A 19,697-nucleotide genomic window follows, 5' to 3' on the forward strand; every position below is an offset into this window, starting at 1 on the left:
TTGAACTGACAATGTTGGGAATTCTTTTTTTTACAATTCAGCACTCCCTCTCTTTCTGAATCTCTCTTCCTTCTTTCTCTAACACACTCTTGCGCGCGCACACAAGTGTATTGTGGTTATGAAGGGAATTCTCCAAATAGCAGCAGAGGGTTGGCATGCCATTGTTTTGAACGTTTGCCGTCATCCTCCATCACGCCCCGCCCTCCGCCGGCAGCCTTCCACGATTGGAGGTGGACCCACATCGCTGGTGTCGGCTCGGCTCGCCTCGCATCTCATACACTAAATTCAGAAGAAGATACCACCTGTCTCGCTGGCCATGGATTTCGTTTTATCAGCGTCTGACACAATCCACCACGAGAAACCAAAAGGCGACTGTCATGTTAAGTGAATTTCGCCAGGACTCTCTCACGCCTGTCGGTGTATGAATAGCTTTAACCCGAGCGGACGAGGAAAACAACTGTCATATTCCTGAATGATTTCAGCCGCAGTGCCGCAGTTTGTCATCCAGCCCGAGCGAAAAATGTCACGACAGCAACAGCAGACGTCGTTCAAAGCCATGGACAGCAGCGTGGTGGAGGTCAAAAGTAAAGTGAGTGATTAGTGTAAATGATGTCGTTGGGTGACTGATATTTGATGACATGGAATCAATTGGATTTGTTGCACTGATTGCTATTCAGAAAAGATGGTTGTTTGCTTGTATTTCCCTTTCTTAAACAGGTAAACATACACTACAATTTTACATTTATCCGAGGCAGGTTTATTGAGCACATTTTGAAGATGATTGCGACGTGTCGCTAGACTACTTCGGCAAGCGGCCAAATAGTGTGCATTGTACCAGGCAATGTTTGAGAATCAATCCAGTCCATGATTTGACAAACACTGTATGTGTTCATTTTTCAAGTCCATTATCACGTCCTTCGCTTCATGATAGCCTACTGCATGGTTACAATGTTCTGACATTTGCTATGCAATTATAGGTAGCCCTACTTCCTGTTTATATACTTGAAATAATCGCCCAGAGTTCTCTCTCTCTCTCTCTCTCTCTCTCTCTCTCTCTCTCTCTCTCTCTCTCTCTCTCTAACGGGGACTATCCACTCCTGCTACTAATAAACTTTTCTAGATAAGCCTAGGCAAAGACACAAACAAATATGCACCGAAAATAGCAACAGATTTTTGCTTCATAACGCTGTCAGTTTCATAAGCAAAACTGTTTCTTTCTGCGCCCAATTCACACTGAATGCGTAACGAATGCGAAACAGCATCCGTACAAACGCCGCAAGGAATAGAAAGCATTTGAGTGTGCGTGTCAATTCACACCAGCTGCAGTGCGATGCGTATGCGCTGTGTATCGGATGCGGAGCTGCGGAAGGTTTTTGCAAGGTTTCTATTTTTTCCGTGTTCAGCATGCAGATTTTCAGGAAACTGAAGAAATTACATGAGCTGGACAGGAAGTCAGGTGTCGGCATCAAGGTAGATCCAGTATATTTTAAAATAAAACCGTTTGAGAACTTGTTTTTTTGGGAGCGAAGCTAGCTAACTACATAGCTTGAAATGAGTCGGACATTTAAAAGACAAAAAACGAGGTCAAAATAAATTAAACATTACAAAAAAACACTATTTAAACACAAAATGTACTTACCCAAAGTTGAAAAGCCATGGTAGAAGTCCCATAAATAATGTCCAAAAAGCATATCGATGTGATGACAGGCAAGCGTGGCTAATATTGTTTACAAGTCGCGCTCTATATACACGGTTGTTATCACGTGGACTTAACTCTTCTGTGAAGCTCCGTGATCTTGTGGTCTCGACTCTCGCGGTTGCAGATTTCCCGACACGTACAGCTTACTCAACGCACACAGTGTGAATTGCAGTCCTTATGGGAACCGTTCCGCATCCGTTCTGCATACGTTCCGCAGTCAGTGTGAATTGGGCGTTAGTGTCAAGTTCGGCTTTGTGAACACATCACATTAATGTCCTCAAATATAGCTTAGCTTACTACAGATTGCTCTTGTTTTGGTTCTGAATGTGGAGATCACTCACTGGTCAGTGGAGGGGCAGATCTATTCAAGCCATTTGCCTGAACAGAAATTTGATTGAAATTCACTGCAGAATGACATTTAAGGAATACATGTAAATTTCTATAGCTAAAGTATTTCCCATTTCGGGGCAATATACACAATAAGTCAAGTCAAGTCAAGTATTTGTATGGCAAAAAGCACATGCACGGCAACCATCGATGCTATAATCCCATATTGCATAATTGAAAAAAGTGGCCTTGTTAAAAAAAATAAATAAATAAATAAAATAAAAAATAAAAAATCTTTTGCTAAGCGTTTCCAAAAAAAAAAGCTATTTTCAGTGAAAAATACAATATCTATGTACAGTACATGACCCAAGTAGTGGAAAAAAAAAGATGTCTGCCACCGTTTTGGTCACTTGCTTTTATAATACTTAAAGAACCCCACAAACCATGGCCAGACCTGATACAGAACCTAAAGTTGTAGTTAAACAACAGAAAAAATAGTTCTTCTGTTTGGCAGATTTTTTCTTAGTGCAATTTTTCTTTTTTTCTTTCTTTCTTTCTTTCTTACAGTAGTGTACCTATTTTCTTTTCATCTATGAAGGTTTTGCAGTGAGAGTGATTAAACAAGAGAGAAATATGAGAAAATGTTAATGCCTGTCTGAGAAAAGTATATAAAGTGTGTGGTTAGGGATTTTACAAAAAGCTGCCTGCTTTGCCGATTTTACCTATTGTAGGCATTATTTTTAAACATAACCCCAGCAATAAATGAGGGAACGTGTATATCATCTACATCTCTGTAACACGGCTGTACAAAATTCAGAATTGAATTGAGAATGACCCCTAAATTCCAATTAAATTGTTGAATTGGAATTGAGGAGCGGGAAGCAGAATTGCAATTTAAATTTGAATTGCAGGAAATAGAACTGAATTTCCTGAAATTCAAAAAATGTATGATGCATAATTAAAGCGTATTTAACAATGAAGCTGAACAGTATACTGTATCAGCCTATTTGCAACAAGAATTTCATGCATATTTTGTAAAAGATTTATGTACACAATAATTATAGTAAATAGTAAAGTGTGGTGAGTAAATTGTTTTTATTAACATTAAAAGCCTACTCAGATAAAACAGATTATTAAAATTGTACAAACTTTGAAATAGTTTGATATGATGGTAAAACAGCACCTCATTTTCCATAATACCTTCCTTTAGTTAAGTCTTTAAAATGGCTGCCCAAACATTCTGGGCATTTTGTTTGCAGACCACTACTGAAATACTGTACACTGGGCGATTATATTTATCGTGAAGAAGATAGAAACAAAATTATCGTGTTATTTTTTTCCTATCGTGTCTATCGTCATTTGGCTTAGTTTATGTACATAAGGATTCGTTCCGCATGCTTGTTTCAGGCAACTGCCACCAGGTGGCAGCCTGAACAAGTTGACGTGGCAGTGAATTGTACACAGTCGTCATACATTACAAACTTACGGTACCAAAGTAAATCTAACATCCATCCATTATTAGAAGCACTTGTAGTCATTGATAATTAATAGAAAACAAGGTGGATAAATGCAAATAACGAATACTACTACATTAAAAAACTTTACTAAAACAACAAACACGTAATTATTAATTAACTTTTTTATTTTTTTTAAAGCCCACCTCAAAGCATGTTTGATACTCCTTTTGGCCCATTGAAATAACCTAGGGACAACTGTGTGAAACAAGCATAGCAGTTTGCGGATTTAAATGTGCAGTTTTAGCATAATTAAAACACGAATTGTTAAGTTTTTCTGAAAAATGAACGGCAGAGAAAGCCCCCAAAAGCAGCACTACTGGATGCATTTCTCTTTTGATAAAGATCTGCTTACTGTCACTTCAAAATAAAATGAGAAAATAAACAATCACAGTGTGTTATATAATTTTTTTAAATAGAAAAACTGAAAATATATCGTCGTATATCGTTATCGTGATATAAAATATCCTATATCATGATAGAAGTTTTTTTTCATATTGCCCAGCACTACTGTACACTGTCTCATTCTCACTGATATGTGATAAGAATGAGGGTCTCTTAATTACATTGAATTTAATTCCACTTCCTGCAATTCCTATTCAATTCAACATGGTTGTTGGGTGGGGTCAATCTAAATCCACCCATTGAATATAATGTAATTTTGAAATTCAGAATTTTACACAGCGCTGCTCTGTAAAGACCCTCTTATATCTTATATCTTGTAAATTTGCCACACCACAGAGTGTTAACAAGTCTGCCAAATTTGAATGAATTGGAAAAAAAAAGCCCATTATATAAAATAACTCTCCAACATTTTGGGTAAACTGGCCTGTGGCTCCTCGTCCCACACATACAGTCAGTTACACACACGGTATGACCCAATACTGTGACTCTATTTATTAAGCTATGTCACTTTACCTGCAGTGTCTGTTTTATGTGCACTTAGACACGACACAAAACAGGCGGTGACACTTTGGCCAAGACTGGTATGCATGTGATTCTGCCCTTCCTGAGCATGCTTTAAAATGTCACACCAGTTGGAGATTAGCGTAAAACTAAACGCACAACACATCGTATATTTAAACACAAGGCATGCTTTATTTAAAAGCATCACCATTGCTATTGCTAAAGTCAATAGAAAATCCCACTGACATGCTAAAATAGCATCAACTTCCAGAAGTGATAGTCCTTCAAATAACAAATGTACAATGATAGTGGAACACATACTGACAGGTACTATAACAATACTCAAAGGAAAATGTTATTTTGAAAATGTGAATTTTTTTTATATTAACAGCAGTAAATTGAAACTTTCTTCTTCTCTTCTCATCTCATTTTAAGTGTATACTCCATGCATGCGTACGGTACCATACTGCCCCGAAGGAGGCCAAGGCGCGCACAGCAGGAACAATTTTATTTATTATTTTTACTAATTTCTCCATTATTTTCATTTACTGTACTGTTATTATACATTGTTTCTAATTTTTTTTCTTTTTCTTTCAAATTCCTTTTTAAAGTTGAGTTTTCAAGGATTAAAGGAATTTGTCATACCAACATATATTTTCACATGATATGGCATGAAATATAATGCACGGAACACAATAGCCGAGATCCTAGGTTAGCCCAGTAAGTCCCAAGACTTAAAAAAAAAAATGGAACAACAAAGTAAGATCAAATGAATATGACTTATTCACGGTTTGAATGTGTGCCAAGATGCAATGCAAAGGTGTGGTTGCAGCAGAATTAAAATGCAAGAGGCTTGAAATTCACATGATATTTGAAAGGTCTTTTTTTTTTACTTGATAAAAAAAAGAATAGAGTATTCAAGAATAAAGTGTTGAAACATGCATTGAGTAGTTGAGTGTTGGTAGTTGAATTAATGCAAATATTTGAAATAGATGAATAATCGTTTTTAATCAAGGTGATTTAAATTTCAATTAAAATAATCATGATTATAATATTTTTTTCCATAATAGTCTATCCCTAGTATCGCCGCTCCGTTGCGGCATATAATAATAATAATTATTATTGAGTACAAAATAGTTCTCAGCCTTTGCAAATTTTTCCAGCACTTATTTTCAAACATATTTAATGTATTTAGAAACAAATTAGGAAAATGACCCACATGGCCTTTCAACAATCCAGCAATTCTCTTTGTAGCAATTTATTAGTTTTCTCCCTCTGCAATTCAGAGGCATTTCCAGTTGCCACATGGAGCACCAGAAACAAGAAGACACAAAAAAAATGCTATGACAATCTTTTTGGGGTGGGGCTTTCTGGTCTAGCAACATATTCTTCTCAGCTTGTAATTATACAGTATGTACAAACCCTAGTGATGATAAGGTTTTCAGAAAATGGGTGGATGAATGGAAACCCCAATTACAATGCCATTTGGAGATTGTGTCAACCGCAAATAAAAACAGAATGCAGTAGAACCTCAATTTAACAGAGTAAAAGGGATGTTTGGACTCCACTGTCTGGGGTGTCTTTGAACCTTCAGCTGGCAGCCTAGTTCACTGCCAAATTTAGCTAACTTTGAAAAGCCAAAGAAGACACTGTACAAATGGGCCTGTAAACAGCTAACAAAGGAAATTACCATTGCAAAGAGAACCTATGCAGAAAGACTAAAAAAAAACGCGTCCATATGGAATGGCTGCTACTAAAACCACTCCAAACCCAATGTGCAATAGAAATATACACCGTAGTGTAAACTGAGTATTCTCTTCAAATACAATAAAAGTAAAACACTTTACACATTGTCTGTTTCTCTGTGATGAAAATAATGCTAAAAATGAATAAAACAAGTAATAAATAGTGATAGTGCTTGTTGAACTTCACTTTAGTCGACATTTACCATGGTGATCAAATTGTAGTCCAAACTGTTGCCACCATAAAACCTTTATTAACTGAAAAGATGATGCTTTATGTAATATTTTAACAATATTAGTTAAGATATGCACAAGTTAACCAGTCTTGTTGTTGGAAGTGAACAATAAAATATGGATCTCACTTTTAACATATTGACATAGGCCTACATTCAGTACAGTATACATTTAAATCAGCATCTTATTTAATGTAAAATGTTAAACCAGTCGTGTCAAACATATGTTCCCGCGGGCCGGATCAGGGTTTAATGAGATGATGTTGTAAATATATATATTTTTTAGCAATGTCGGACCAATTAATCAGCCGACCACAATCAGAACTTATAAATTCGTATATTCACAAGCAACCTTCAGATGAGCAATGCAACTTGTACATGGAATTTCCCTGGATGCCATTATTGTACACACAACCTAAGGTTACAGTTTGTTTCAAATAAATTAAAAATAAAATCATAGACCGACATGAACATGTTAAATACGACAAAAAAATAATTACTGGTAACATAAACACATATGGCAAGGATTAAAGTCCTTATAACTTCATTAACTGTGTTACATGCACATGCATTCTGGGAACACTATATTTGTAAAACAGGTAGATATAACACATCCGAAACTCATACAGGAAAAGTGTTGCCGTGTTCCATTGCATTCATGTTATTTTTTAGAACAATATTATTACAGTTGAGTCCTGTAATTTAGGGCTGGCCCACAAACAGCGTAAATCTGCGTATAATTGACGCCAATTATTTTATACCATGATTTTACCGATCTGGCCTACTTGGTAATATATTTTCCTCCATGTGGCTCTACCTATTTTGACAAGTAAAAATTAAAGTATAACGCACAGACAGCTTGTGTGTTAATGTAATGTCCTTTTCCAATTTTGTTTTCGTCATCATAACTTTTGGTTTTGGCTTTGGCTTGCCCTTCACTAACCCTGTGTGCACTGCAAAGTATCCCAAAAAGTTAAAGAAAAGACAAAATACTTGTCAAAAGTTAACCCTTCTGCTTCTTACTACTATTCTCAAGTTTTAAAAGTCAAGATTTGCATTAGTTTTGAGTTTTCTCTGGGTACTCTACTTTCTCAGGAGGGGCAGCTATTTTAACACCTGCTGTCGACTGAAAATGTCATCACATTTGCTCAGGGCTCAAGCAACGACCAATCACGGCTCACCTGTTTTCTGAAGCTGAGCTATGATTGTCCTGGGCAACTGTGATGTCATTTTCAGTCGACACCAAGTGGTAAAATGGTCGCCCCCTGACATTGATAAAAACTGGTGGATTTTTCTGCTCATAGTTCGCAGACGCAATATTAATCAGAACGCCGTGGGGGAAACCTACAACATATTATTCTAAAGAAATTTTTTTTTTTGGGGTTGATTTCCTCTTTGAAAAAAATAATGTCTTGCTATTCAATGTTGTTTGCAGTTTGATGCAGAATATCGTCGCTTTGCTTTCAAGAGGAACTGTCCAGGTGGCTTCCAAGAGTTCTACAGCCTCCTCCAAACTATCCATCACATCCCCGAAGTAGATATGTTATTGGGATATGCAGATGACCATGGAGACCTTCTTCCAATCAACAATGATGATAACTTCCACAAAGCTGTCTCATCAGCGAATCCCTTGCTTCGCATTATCATAACCAGGAAAGGTAAAGATAATAATTGTGCAGTGTTCCCTCACTTTTCGTCGGGTGGGCGTGGAACGATAGGGGAATATCTGCAAAGTGGAGGACGTTTAAAAATATATTTATTTATTAATTTATTCTTTTATTTTGTTTTTTTTTTGTTTTGTTTTGGGGGGCAAGTTAAGCATCTACTGAGCCATAACGAAGCCACCACAGAGTTCCCATCTTTCCAAACACTTGTTAACTTAGTAAGAAAAATAGCAGCATAAATAAAGAATACAGTAAATTTGGGAGGAGTTGGTGGCTGCGTGGGTGTGGGGGGGGGGGGATTAATAATCTCAGAAAGATCCACAAAATATTGAGGTACAACCCAAGATAAATCCCGTAATGTATGAATTTTGGACCCAAATCCAACTGAATCCGCGATATGTGAACCGTGAAGTAGCAAGGGATCACTTTAAAGTATTCTATAGATTGGACATACAGTAGTTGACATTTCATACAGACTCTAAATAAGAGCTGTGCATTTGATAACATTTCCTTTATAAACCATGGAGGAAAATCAACAATCAAAAAAGGAATACTTTTTATAAAGGGTGCACTGATACCACTTTTTTCAGACGGAGTACGAGTACAGGTATTATATTTAAATACTCGCCGTTACTGATTAACAATTGAAAACAAAATTGTGCTGTCATGTTTTCATAGCTTGAATTGAACTACTGTAATAAATAAGATTTATATAATATTCCAATTTATTGAGATGCACTTGTATTAAATGAATGTTCTAAAATAAACAAGACTATTGCTGGTAATAAACCAGTTGTTAAAATTAGCAAAGTGACAAGTCTCAGCTAAAACAACAGTCTGTCAAAATGCGGAATTTGTTTGGGAAGGCCTCTTCTACCCGAGTGCAACCCCCCCCCCCCCCCAAAAAAAAAAATCGGGTGTTGGGTTCCGAAGAAATGTTTTTTTTTTTGTGTGTGTAAGGGGCGGCAAAAAATGACACCGAATTTAGAGACGTTTGGGGAGGGGGCGGGGGTGTTTTGTTTTAGAAAATTATATTGGATGGCAGTCACGTTGCTCTTAAAATCATACCTGCCTAACCAAACTAAACCAACCTGTCATACTGTTTTTGAAGCTCTTAGCACGATCCTGGCTGGCTCACTCAGTCAGTTTGAAAACACTGCCATATACCAGCAACAACAGTCGGAAAACTTGCACAGTACAATGATATCCACTACAAGAACTGTATCAAATATTTTGCCTTTTCCAAGGTCATAACGCCAAGTTTTGTCAGAGGTATTAATGTATTAATTTGGTCATTTTTGTGGCTATAGTATTCAGTGGTTTAAATCTACAGTATACTGCATTAACATGAGCTTTATCTAATATTTCTACTACCTCAATTAGTACATGACTTATTCTAAATTAATAGAAGCAACTCTCTATATGTATCTGTCTGTATCATGACAACCATTAGCCAATAGCCAGTTTGAACAATTTTAAATACTAATAATTTTCCCCATCTTTTTCTGTCTTCATAAAGAGGATGAACCTGTAGTTTTTGCAACCAACTCGCTCCAGAGGCGGAAAAAAGGCTTGGGTTTGACAGGACTACGTACCGCTGGCTCATTCACTACCCACTCAAAGAGCAAAATGGGTCTCATGATTGGCCGACCACAGAACTTCCGTCAAATTTCGTCAATTATTGACGTGGATATCCTACCTGAGACACATCGCCGCGTACGGCTCCACAAGCACGGTACCCATAAACCTCTGGGCTTCTACATTCGAGATGGGGCCAGTATGCGAGTGACACCTTATGGTGTAGAAAAGGTAAGATTCATCAGTTTATATTAACATACTGCACTGATTAGATGGTGTAGCATTTTCCAATTTGGCCAACATGTGAACACATTTTTGGGTACTTTTAAACTTAAGTATATCAAAATGCATTGTTTGACCTTTTTCATGAGTCCAACTGCAATAAACCCCTCCAATGCCTTCCATAGTTGTGAACAATACTTTGTTATCGACTGGTGGAGATTGATGTCCACATTTGTCTTTTTACTGTTCTATTTATCCATCCATTCATCATCCATCCATCCATTTTCTTAACCGCTTTTCCTCACAAGGGTCGCGGGGGGCACTGGAGCCTATCCCAGCTGGCTTCGGGCAGTAGGCGGGGTACACCCTGAACTGGTTGCCAGCCAATCCTGTTCTATTTACTTTATGCCTTTCTCTGCCATAGGTTCCAGGAGTGTTCATTTCCCGCCTTGTGCGTGGTGGTCTTGCAGAGAGCACTGGGCTCTTGGGAGTTAACGATGAAATTCTAGAGGTCAATGGTATTGATGTTACGGGAAAATCATTAGACCAGGTAACTGCAATTAATGGCACAAAATTATTCAGATATCATACAGTTTTATTTTTTTGTCGCTTGGTTTCATGTTTTAGCCCACATGTGCTGTACATTTGCCTCCCCCTGCCTTTATAAGTACAGGTATTTCAAATAGATATCTGGTGGGTTTATTATGCTTTCATATCATTTCATGTGAACCATTTTCAGAAAGGTGGTCTTTTATGAAACTTATCAATTTTTGTATCTTATTTTACTGTTACTCGTCGTGTATATCACAATAATTACAACTAGCGCTGTCAAAATTAAAGCTTTAAAGTAGTGCTGTCAGGCGATTAAAAAAATGAATCTAATTAATTACAGTATTTTTAATTAATTAATCAATTTTAATCTCATGTCTGCTAAAAGTCCCCAAAATAGAATTTGAATTCTAGGACAAAATTGTAGTGCATGACTAATCAATTGAATACACCAAGAAGAGAAGATTTGAGAAGATTTTTATTGTTGAAATGTGCTTCATAATTGAAATCAAAAGAATAAGTTTAAGCTAAACAACAAACCAATTAGGCCAAGCAATATTTCAAAAGATAATCTAAATTTCAATTTTGTTCAAAATATTTTTGAACAAAATTGAATCTTAACTTCCGCAAGCTGATGTTTGGTATATGGATGGCGTGTGATGAACTGATAATAGCTGTGGTGATTTTTGAGCTAAACTAACAAACTGGTAATCAGAAAAAGTTAGAGGTCAGAAGGAGAGGTTAACAAAAATCTAAAGCTACAACATCTTGGTCTTAACAACTCAAACCCAAAAGAGAAACTGGGGCTACATAATCAACTCCTCAAATCAAAATCTCACCCCAAGCTAGGCTACAGGATCTGACAACAGACAACTAACTCTAAGTGACCTTGAGCCAGTTGCTCAGACAAACAAGCTTGTTAACATTTTTTGAGTGTAAGGCTGCCCTATTCTTTTGTTGGATGTTTTCTGCGAGTGAAAAAAGTCTGAAATAAGTCAGGCTGGAGCTGCTTCCGTGATACCAATTTTTATTTTATTTTATTTTTTTACAAAAGCTACAAATCATCACTGCGTTCTTGTTAATAGTTTCGTCTTTGTTCTTTTTATAAACCAAAAAAAAAAATCTTAATAATAAAATATCTTGCCGTTTAACCACTAGCACTACCAGAATTTTAAAACAACATCTCCCAGAGCTGTCATTTTGAGCCTAATATGGTTATTACTCGCTGTTTTGATAGCTAATAAAGCCCCTCTCTTGCTTTTCTTAGGCAGTCGGGTAGTGGAGCTTTATTGATTTCGATTATCAGGCTTCTACTGCCAAAAACGTCATGACTCCGTCACATCGAGCAGCCTATTTTTTTTTTTACCCTATGCTTTTACTATACCTTGAACTGCGTCACAACTTCTAGTGGAGCGGGTACAGCTCCTTTTAGCTGGGGGTGGGCTAGTCTTTTTATGACTTGCTGTCTGGAACTCCCAAGCGATTCAGCGACCCCTCATCGTGATTCTGACTCCCTGTCAGCTTTGTTTTAGAATGCAGCTGTAAAGTCTCCTCTGTAGTATAGTTTGTTTTTTTTCACCATGGTGATCTAGCTTGTATCTAAAGCCAAAGTCTCTGCGCCAACTACGGAAGCCCAGCGGCGCAACTTCGCGTGTTCCGGTGACGTGAAAGATGTATATTGAAATGAATAGAACCGTCGAAATTATGGCTCTGGGAGATCTAGGTCCAAGTAAGTTTGCCTCGCTCTCCTGTGCCGCACTCGCGTCCTTGTCTGTTGTCACTCTGCTGCAGCAAATGGCGCACCACTGCAGCCTAGGGGTCCAATGGGCCAAATTTCAAATGCTTGCGCATTGAATTGCCACTCACGATCAGTTGCGTAATTTTTTTAACGCACTTATTTGCAGGATAATTAATTAATCTAATTAACACGTAAAACTGACAGCCCTACTTTAAAGCCTTAAAGCTTTAAAGCTGTGTTTTAAAGCTTTAAATCTGGAGTTAAAGGGACCTTTTGTTTTTTAACCAAAATGGTAACGTTATTCTATTATGCACAATTTTCAGTGGCACTAGCAGGTTTAGCGAGCTAAATAAGGCTAACTACGTGCTCGTGGTTACAATGTTTGAATTACAGCTCTTGTTTTTTGCTTTAATGATAGTAAATAGAGATCTAACCAGTTTTACAGGGTTGGTTTTGCTTCATTGCCATTGAAATTGTTGGCCAATGTAGAGTGTGTTTTAGTTTTGCTCTGCAATCTGTCTAGGTTAGATTGGTGTTGCATGGATAGCTTTCTAGTGGTGACCCATGTTAAATCCAAACGTAGTAACAAATTTCTACACCCGTGGTTCTCAAACTTTTTAATACCAAGAACCACTTTTTATTTTTATTTTTTTTGAAGTACCACCATGATGATTCTTCACTTGCTGCTGTAATGCCCAAACTAATTTGGCAGCCCAAGTACTAGTAAGACCTATACCAACACTCCCACTGTAGCCACAATTGTTGATGTAGCCGCCTAGAATGGACAAAGGAACCCAAACGAGTAGTCACTTGTTAACAAACTCAATTATTATTTCGCGTACCACCAGGAGCCCTGTGCCACCATTTAAGAATCACTGCTCTATACAATGAAGCCAGACAGTAAATGGATTAACTCTCTGAAAAATCCACCAAAGACCAAAATGCCAAAGTTTAAAGTTGTCAGCTTAAATGCTAAAAGACTCACAGTAAAAACACAATGGAAAGAGTTAAACGCATTCCGATAAATGTCAAACCTGTTCATCGACAGTCACAAGCCAGCTTGTTTGTATCTTTACTTTCAGACCTTGCAACCTTTCTTCCCATCTCATTTCAGGTGACAGACATGATGGTGGCCAACAGCCACAATCTTATAGTGACTGTGAAGCCAGCTAACCAGAGGAACAATGTCATGCATCGAGGGAGTAAAACCACAGGGAATTCGGGTTCTTTTGGCTCAAATGGATCTACAGGCTCCGCTCTGTCACATGAGTCAACGAGTCCTGCCTCTCATAGCACTCCCATCACTGCAAGGTTTGACATGACAATTAATTTAAATAATCTTAATGGGAGTTTTACTGAACACAACTCTAAACTACAATTCCACTAAAGTTGGGATGCTGGGTAAAATCTATCCATCCATTATCTACCGCTTATCCAGGGTCGGGTCACGGGGGCAGCAGCAGTTTAGCAGGGAAGGCTAGACTTCCCTCTCCCCAGCAACTTCGTGTTGCTCCTCCGGTGGGACCCCAAGGCGTTCCCGGGTCAGCCGAGAGACTAAGTCTCTCCAGCATGTCCTGGGTGGTCCCAGGAAACTCCTGCTGGTGGGACATACCTGGAACACCTCTCCAGGGAAGCGTCCGGGAGGCATTCCGAACCAGATGCCCAAGCCACCTCAGCTGGCTCCTCTCAACGTGGAAGAGCAGCGGCTCGACTCTGAGTCTGTTTGGGCCGCATTGCTGGCAGTATGTCGATTTCGTTTCCAGTGAAAGTTGGACGCTGTCAAGGTTGCCCTTTGTGACCGATTCTGTTCATAACTTTTATGGACAAAATTTGTAGGCGCAGCCGAAGCGTTGAGGTGGCCTCAGCATTGCATATCTGGGTTTTCAGATGATGTGGTGCTGTTGGCTTCTTCAAGCCGCGATCTCCAACTCTCGCTGGAGCGATTCACAGCCAAATGTGAAGTGGTTGGATTGACCTCCAAATCTGAGACCATTTTCAGTCAAAAAAGGGTTTAGTGCCCTCTCCGGGTCGGGGATGAGTATCTTGGGGTCTTGTTCATGAGTCGAAAGGCGGATCGGTGCAGTGTCTGCTGTGATGCGGACTCTGTAAAGAAGAAGATTTACCGGTTGATCTATGTTCATACCCTCACGAATGGGAATGTTGGGTAAAATATAATAATAATTTTAAAAAAAATAGACCTCATTTTAACTAGGCTGGTAGTGAATGAGTTAAGAAGATAAAAAGGTGTTCTGAAATATTTGTACAGGGTGTTGTTACTGCCAAGTTATGTGAGGATACAAGTTCTATTGTTGTCCACTTGGGGTCGCCTTCCTCACATGAATAGACCTTTGTTGCAGTGTAGAGAAAGCTTTCCTCCCTCCATACTGACAAATGAGACGTGTGCTACAGCGATATAGTTACAGTTTGTTGATCTTGGAAACAGTTGGATGTGATACTGCTGCTGCAAAATACCAACACTGGCTATGATAAATGTTCAGTTTTCTCACTTTGATTCAAAATTGTTGCCAGTAAATGGATGCAATGAAACTTCGTCCCTCTCACCAGTTTTTTTTGCAGCCATGCACAGTAATTGACAATTTTTTTATGTTGGCTATCAAATGTATCTATTCAAACACTGATAAACCACCAGGAGCAAAACATTACGTAAACCAACAAAATGTGTTCAGATATACAATTTCATGAGTCCTGACACAACAACCTTAATTATAGAAAAGCATCAATATCGGAAATAATGGACCTGAATTCTTTGAACAGCTTAATATTCTTATATTATCCGTAAAATAACACATTGAAAGGTTTATCTTTATTGTGACTTTTGGAATTGAATCTAGTGTTCACACTGTGTAGTATTTATTTTTTTTTTAAAACAGGCTACCACAAGTAATTAATTTGGTAGTACTACAAATGTGCACCTAGTTGATGATACACAATCTGTTTTCTGGGCAAGTGCTATTATAATTCTTATATAATACTTTGTAGTCATTTGAACTATGTGCCTACACTTTGTTTATGCAGAATAATTCTGTTAATGGTGTGTCGGTCGTGTCATATGTTTCAGTAACAGCATCGTAGAAGGTGACAGCGATGAAGAAGAGGATGATGATGGTGACCTGATCCTGGAAAGTGACTGTCTGACATTCTATCAATCACACAACAATACGAACCTCACCAGTGAAAGATTGGACAGCAGCCCTGTGGTTAGAGCCCTTCAACAGAGCGTATCCATGCCTGAATACATGGCATCAAATCTGAGGTCCGGTCAAAACGGACATGCAGGTCACAGCATTCAACGGAGCATGAGAGAAGGTGGCAACATAATAACACTGTGAATACAGCCATTCATTTATCTGACTGTCAAATATTTAAAAAAAAAAATCTTTATGGGTGCCTGCGGTTGATTCGCTGATACCTGTTCCAAACTTTAAACCTATATCATCATCAGCAATATTAATTTCTTATTTTACCATGCTGGGCAGGGTTCACAATGAACTTGTATGACAGACAGTTAGCAGCCACTATTTATATGTATGGTTGTTAATTATTGTAATATGACCATACAGATGTGTAGGCCGAATTTTTAACATGAAAAGTGAAATAAAACACATAAAAACGCATATAAAGTGGACCCCTCTATTCACTTAGGACTAGGACCGAGCTAGCAGCAAATAGAAAATGTATGTGAATAATTGACGCTTCCCTAAAAAAGTTATGATTGTCTATCAATAGTTTAAACCACAAATAACCCACAAATAATGATTAAAAAAAACTAGGGACGCTCCGATCCACTTTTTTCATTACTGTTTCGATATGATACCTTGACTTCAGTATCTGCCGATACCGATCCGATCTATACTAAATTGTCTTTGCACTAGTCCCCCCAATAATATTCAATATATTTAAAACAACAACAATAACAACAACTCAAATGCTTTTGGATTTTCTTCAATGTCTTCGAAATATTTTTGAACATTTATTGGAGTATGATTTTCATTCAATATACATGTATTGAATCTATATTGAATGAATGTAATCATTACTTAATTGACGGTACACTTTTATTTTCTTACATTCAAGCAGTGTTAATGTTTCAACTGTGCATAATTTGGCCAAGGCTCGCCTGATTCCAAGCGCTTGTTTACAAAAGAGTTTGATGTGGCCAAGGCTCCTGCACCACTTGCTTCTGTCTACACACTGTCTGTCATGTCTGCACGTAAAGAAATATTCATAGGCTCTTCATAGTTTAAGAAAATAGAGGATCACAAAATGCCATTACAACAGGCATAATTAATTACATTATTGTTTGTCTTGCCCGCCTCAGCAAACTCTTGTTACCGCTTCCCACACGACTGTCCTTGCTGTCCTCGCCACTCGCAGAAGCAGCAAGACAGGCCCCCATCGGGCGGCAGTGGACCTTCGCAAGAGAAAGAGCGGTAGTGCCCGCTTGGCCGGCGGTGAGACCATTCAGTCCCCCGCTCTCCCTTGCGAAGGTCCCCCGACGGCGGTGAAGCTTTTTATTATTTACCTCACCATTCCCCGTTTCACCTCGTCATTGGAGACGTGAAGTTGCGCGCGCTCTGGAGATAAGCCTCTGTGGATCGGGACCTTTTTGACAGATACCAGATCCATTTTTTTCCCCCCAATATCTGGACCGATACCTGATCCGTGTATCATATCGGAGCATCCCTACCTAAAACACTTTAAAAACATTTCAACTGCATTTTAAATGATGATGACAATGATGATGCATTACTGTAATAGTGCAGACTGGTGTAAAACAATGAGCATTTGACTGCACAGCAAAGTGTAGGAGATACCTCATGGCTACGCTCAGATGATATATGAGTTAGCGCTTCTGTGTCTACTGACCCAGAACGGCTAGATCCATACCGTCATACGGTAGATGTTCTGTTGAACTGATACATTATCCAGTGTTGAGGCAGTGTTTGAGTCCTAGTTTTGGCTTCGTTTAAGTATGCGTATGTCTAAAATCTATCATAGCTTCTTTCAGGTTTGTGATTGGATGAGCAACTTCTGCCTACACAAACAGCTTTCAGCTGTTCACTGTGGAATTTGATTGAGCGGGAAATTAGTTTGATTTTTTGGTGCAGATTTGACAGAAAGTAACCATTCATTGTCTCGTTTAAAGAAAGAGAGATGCTACAATACAACAAATATAATAGAAACTGTAGGGTAAATATTGCCCCCCCCCCTAAAAAATCTTACGTCACAGAAAATTGCAAGGAGGTAAGTTTTTACACTGATATTATCCGATTAGTGAATTCTCAGTTGTCGAACTGCAAGTATGCAGGGGTCCACTGTATTACAATGTTCTTTCCCTTTATTATTAAAGGAAGATGAGCGGGATTAAAGAAAACTGTGACAGTAGGATACTGTGTCATTTGAAGTCAATGCAGAAGTCTAGAACAAACAGAGCGAGTACTTGACTTACAATAAGTTGGCCGACTCAATCATGATATATTCTTGCAAATTAATAAAAGCTTTAACAATCTTCATCCACAGCAAAGAAGTACCTGTACATTCATAGCTAACAGCTAAATTCATTTAATTAAAATTATCCCTGAATCTTGAATGGTCAAGTCCACTACTGGCAAATTCACTTCAATGTTTTTTTTTTTCTTCTGTTTTTGTTTTTGTGGTCAAACTGTTGCGTATTCAATTGATCCCCGCCACCCCCACCCCACTTATAAACAGTATTTTTGTTTAAAGTGGGGGAGCCACATCAAATCTCTTTTTTAACCTCTATGGTGTGATGGGAATGGGACAAACTAAGAAACACAGATGTTAGCTGTGTAATTGTATACAAAGTGTTTTATGAATAATGTATATTAAATTCTGAAAATGAAAGACGCTTGCATTTAGATACCGCTTTCAGGTTCAGATGAAATAAAAAATGTGTCCTAGATGAATCTTATTCATTGTTTGCGTGTATTTTTGAAAAGGCCTTTGCAAACTATTTAAAAACAACATAATTTCAGCTAACTTCTGTAATATAATAAGGTAAAAGAAGGGTGGATGCAGCAAAATTAGTACAGGCACAAAATGTCAAAGTTCAGCTATAATAGTTCAGTGCATAGTTCAGTAGCATCTGATTCATTGCCTTGACTTCATTGTTCTCTGTGCACCTCATCGCTGTAACCCCAATACGTACTTGTTTTATTTAAAAATGATAAGTGAACAAATCATGAGGTGGTAAGACATTTATATTCCCTCTTAAATTAATAGCTAGCCTTTAAGATTGCAAGGGGATGGGCAAAGGCCAATCAGTGCTTCTTTAAAGGGGAACCTTTAGGGAAGGGGACCTGGGAGAAAAAAACTGCAGGTAGCAAAATAATGATGAAATAGATACAACAGATTGTAAAGGCTAGCACATGTGGGAGAGAGGAGAGGTGGTGGGGGAGGAGGATGTGGCAACACAGACCATCTCCATCAAGCATAGACATACTGACCAGCTGATGATCACACATCTGGCATCGACATGGAGCTCAGCTTATCAAACTGAACAAAATTGTGTTAGACCAGCAGCATAGAAGAGCTTGTTTCCATAATTTCATTCAAAAAGTTTAACTTTCATTGATAACAGATTCAGGGCCCACAATTAAAACAATTTCAAGTATTAATTTGTTGTTCTTTTTTTTTTCCTACATAATTTGGGCTTCCAAGCTCCTGAAACCCACAAATTCAAAAAAATTACAGTGAAGAAATGTACTATATACGTATACTGTGAAGAAATCACCATGTACTTCTCAGTTTTTGCAGAAAATAAATTAGGATCACATCAAGTGAATCAAAATATGGTATTTTCAAAATGATATGTCAATGTCCTTTATACCTTTTACCTTTTAATATCTACTTTCTAAAACAGTCTGATAGACTGTTGCGGTGACCTTAGATTTCAGATGAAAATAAACGTGCGTTTCATTTTGAGATTCAAAGTCCAAGAGTTTGGAGGAAGACGGGTGAGGAACACAACCCAGGCTTCTTAAGGTCTAGTGTCAGGTATCCACAATCTGTCATGATTTGGGGTGCAATGTCCAGTGCAGGTGTTGGTAAACTCTGCTTTCGTAAATCCAAGGTCACCACAACAGTCTGTTTTACAGGACTTTGTTCTGCTGAGGATCTATATGAAGATGTAGATTTCATCTTCCATGCAAACCTGGTTTGATGCCATCACATTGCAGGATGACTTCCCGGCGGGCAGATTAAACACATCTCTCAAGATGGAGGTTCCCATGAGGTGACACTGGAGTTAAACATTGTAACTTCAAAAGACAAGATAGGATTCAAATTAAGGATAACAGGAGAGACTAATAAAGTGTAATGAAAGTGTATGAAATTGAAAAAAAATTAATAGGTGAGTAGATAAAAAGAATAAGAATTAAATAAATAAATGAATAAATACACAGAAAATATCAAAACAAATAAAGAAATCAATTAAAAGCAACACTAAGTTGTCTTGTGTCATGGGTGGCATGATAAGTTTGAG

General features: G+C 38.0%; 1 protein-coding gene across 1 annotated transcript; it reads left to right on the plus strand.

Moving 5' to 3' along the window:
* Positions 1 to 223: 223 nt before the first annotated feature.
* pard6a (par-6 family cell polarity regulator alpha) lies at positions 224 to 18,125 on the plus strand. The gene is made up of 6 exons (XM_077567584.1): positions 224 to 589; positions 7,857 to 8,079; positions 9,605 to 9,894; positions 10,310 to 10,435; positions 13,287 to 13,483; positions 15,252 to 18,125. Exons 1-6 carry the CDS (start codon positions 473 to 475, stop codon positions 15,520 to 15,522), a joined length of 1,224 nt encoding a protein of 407 aa, XP_077423710.1. The 5' UTR covers positions 224 to 472; the 3' UTR covers positions 15,523 to 18,125.
* Positions 18,126 to 19,697: the final 1,572 nt, after the last annotated feature.

This window comes from Vanacampus margaritifer, chromosome 6 (assembly GCF_051991255.1).
Source record: "Vanacampus margaritifer isolate UIUO_Vmar chromosome 6, RoL_Vmar_1.0, whole genome shotgun sequence".
Classification (NCBI taxonomy): Eukaryota; Metazoa; Chordata; class Actinopteri; order Syngnathiformes; family Syngnathidae; genus Vanacampus; species Vanacampus margaritifer.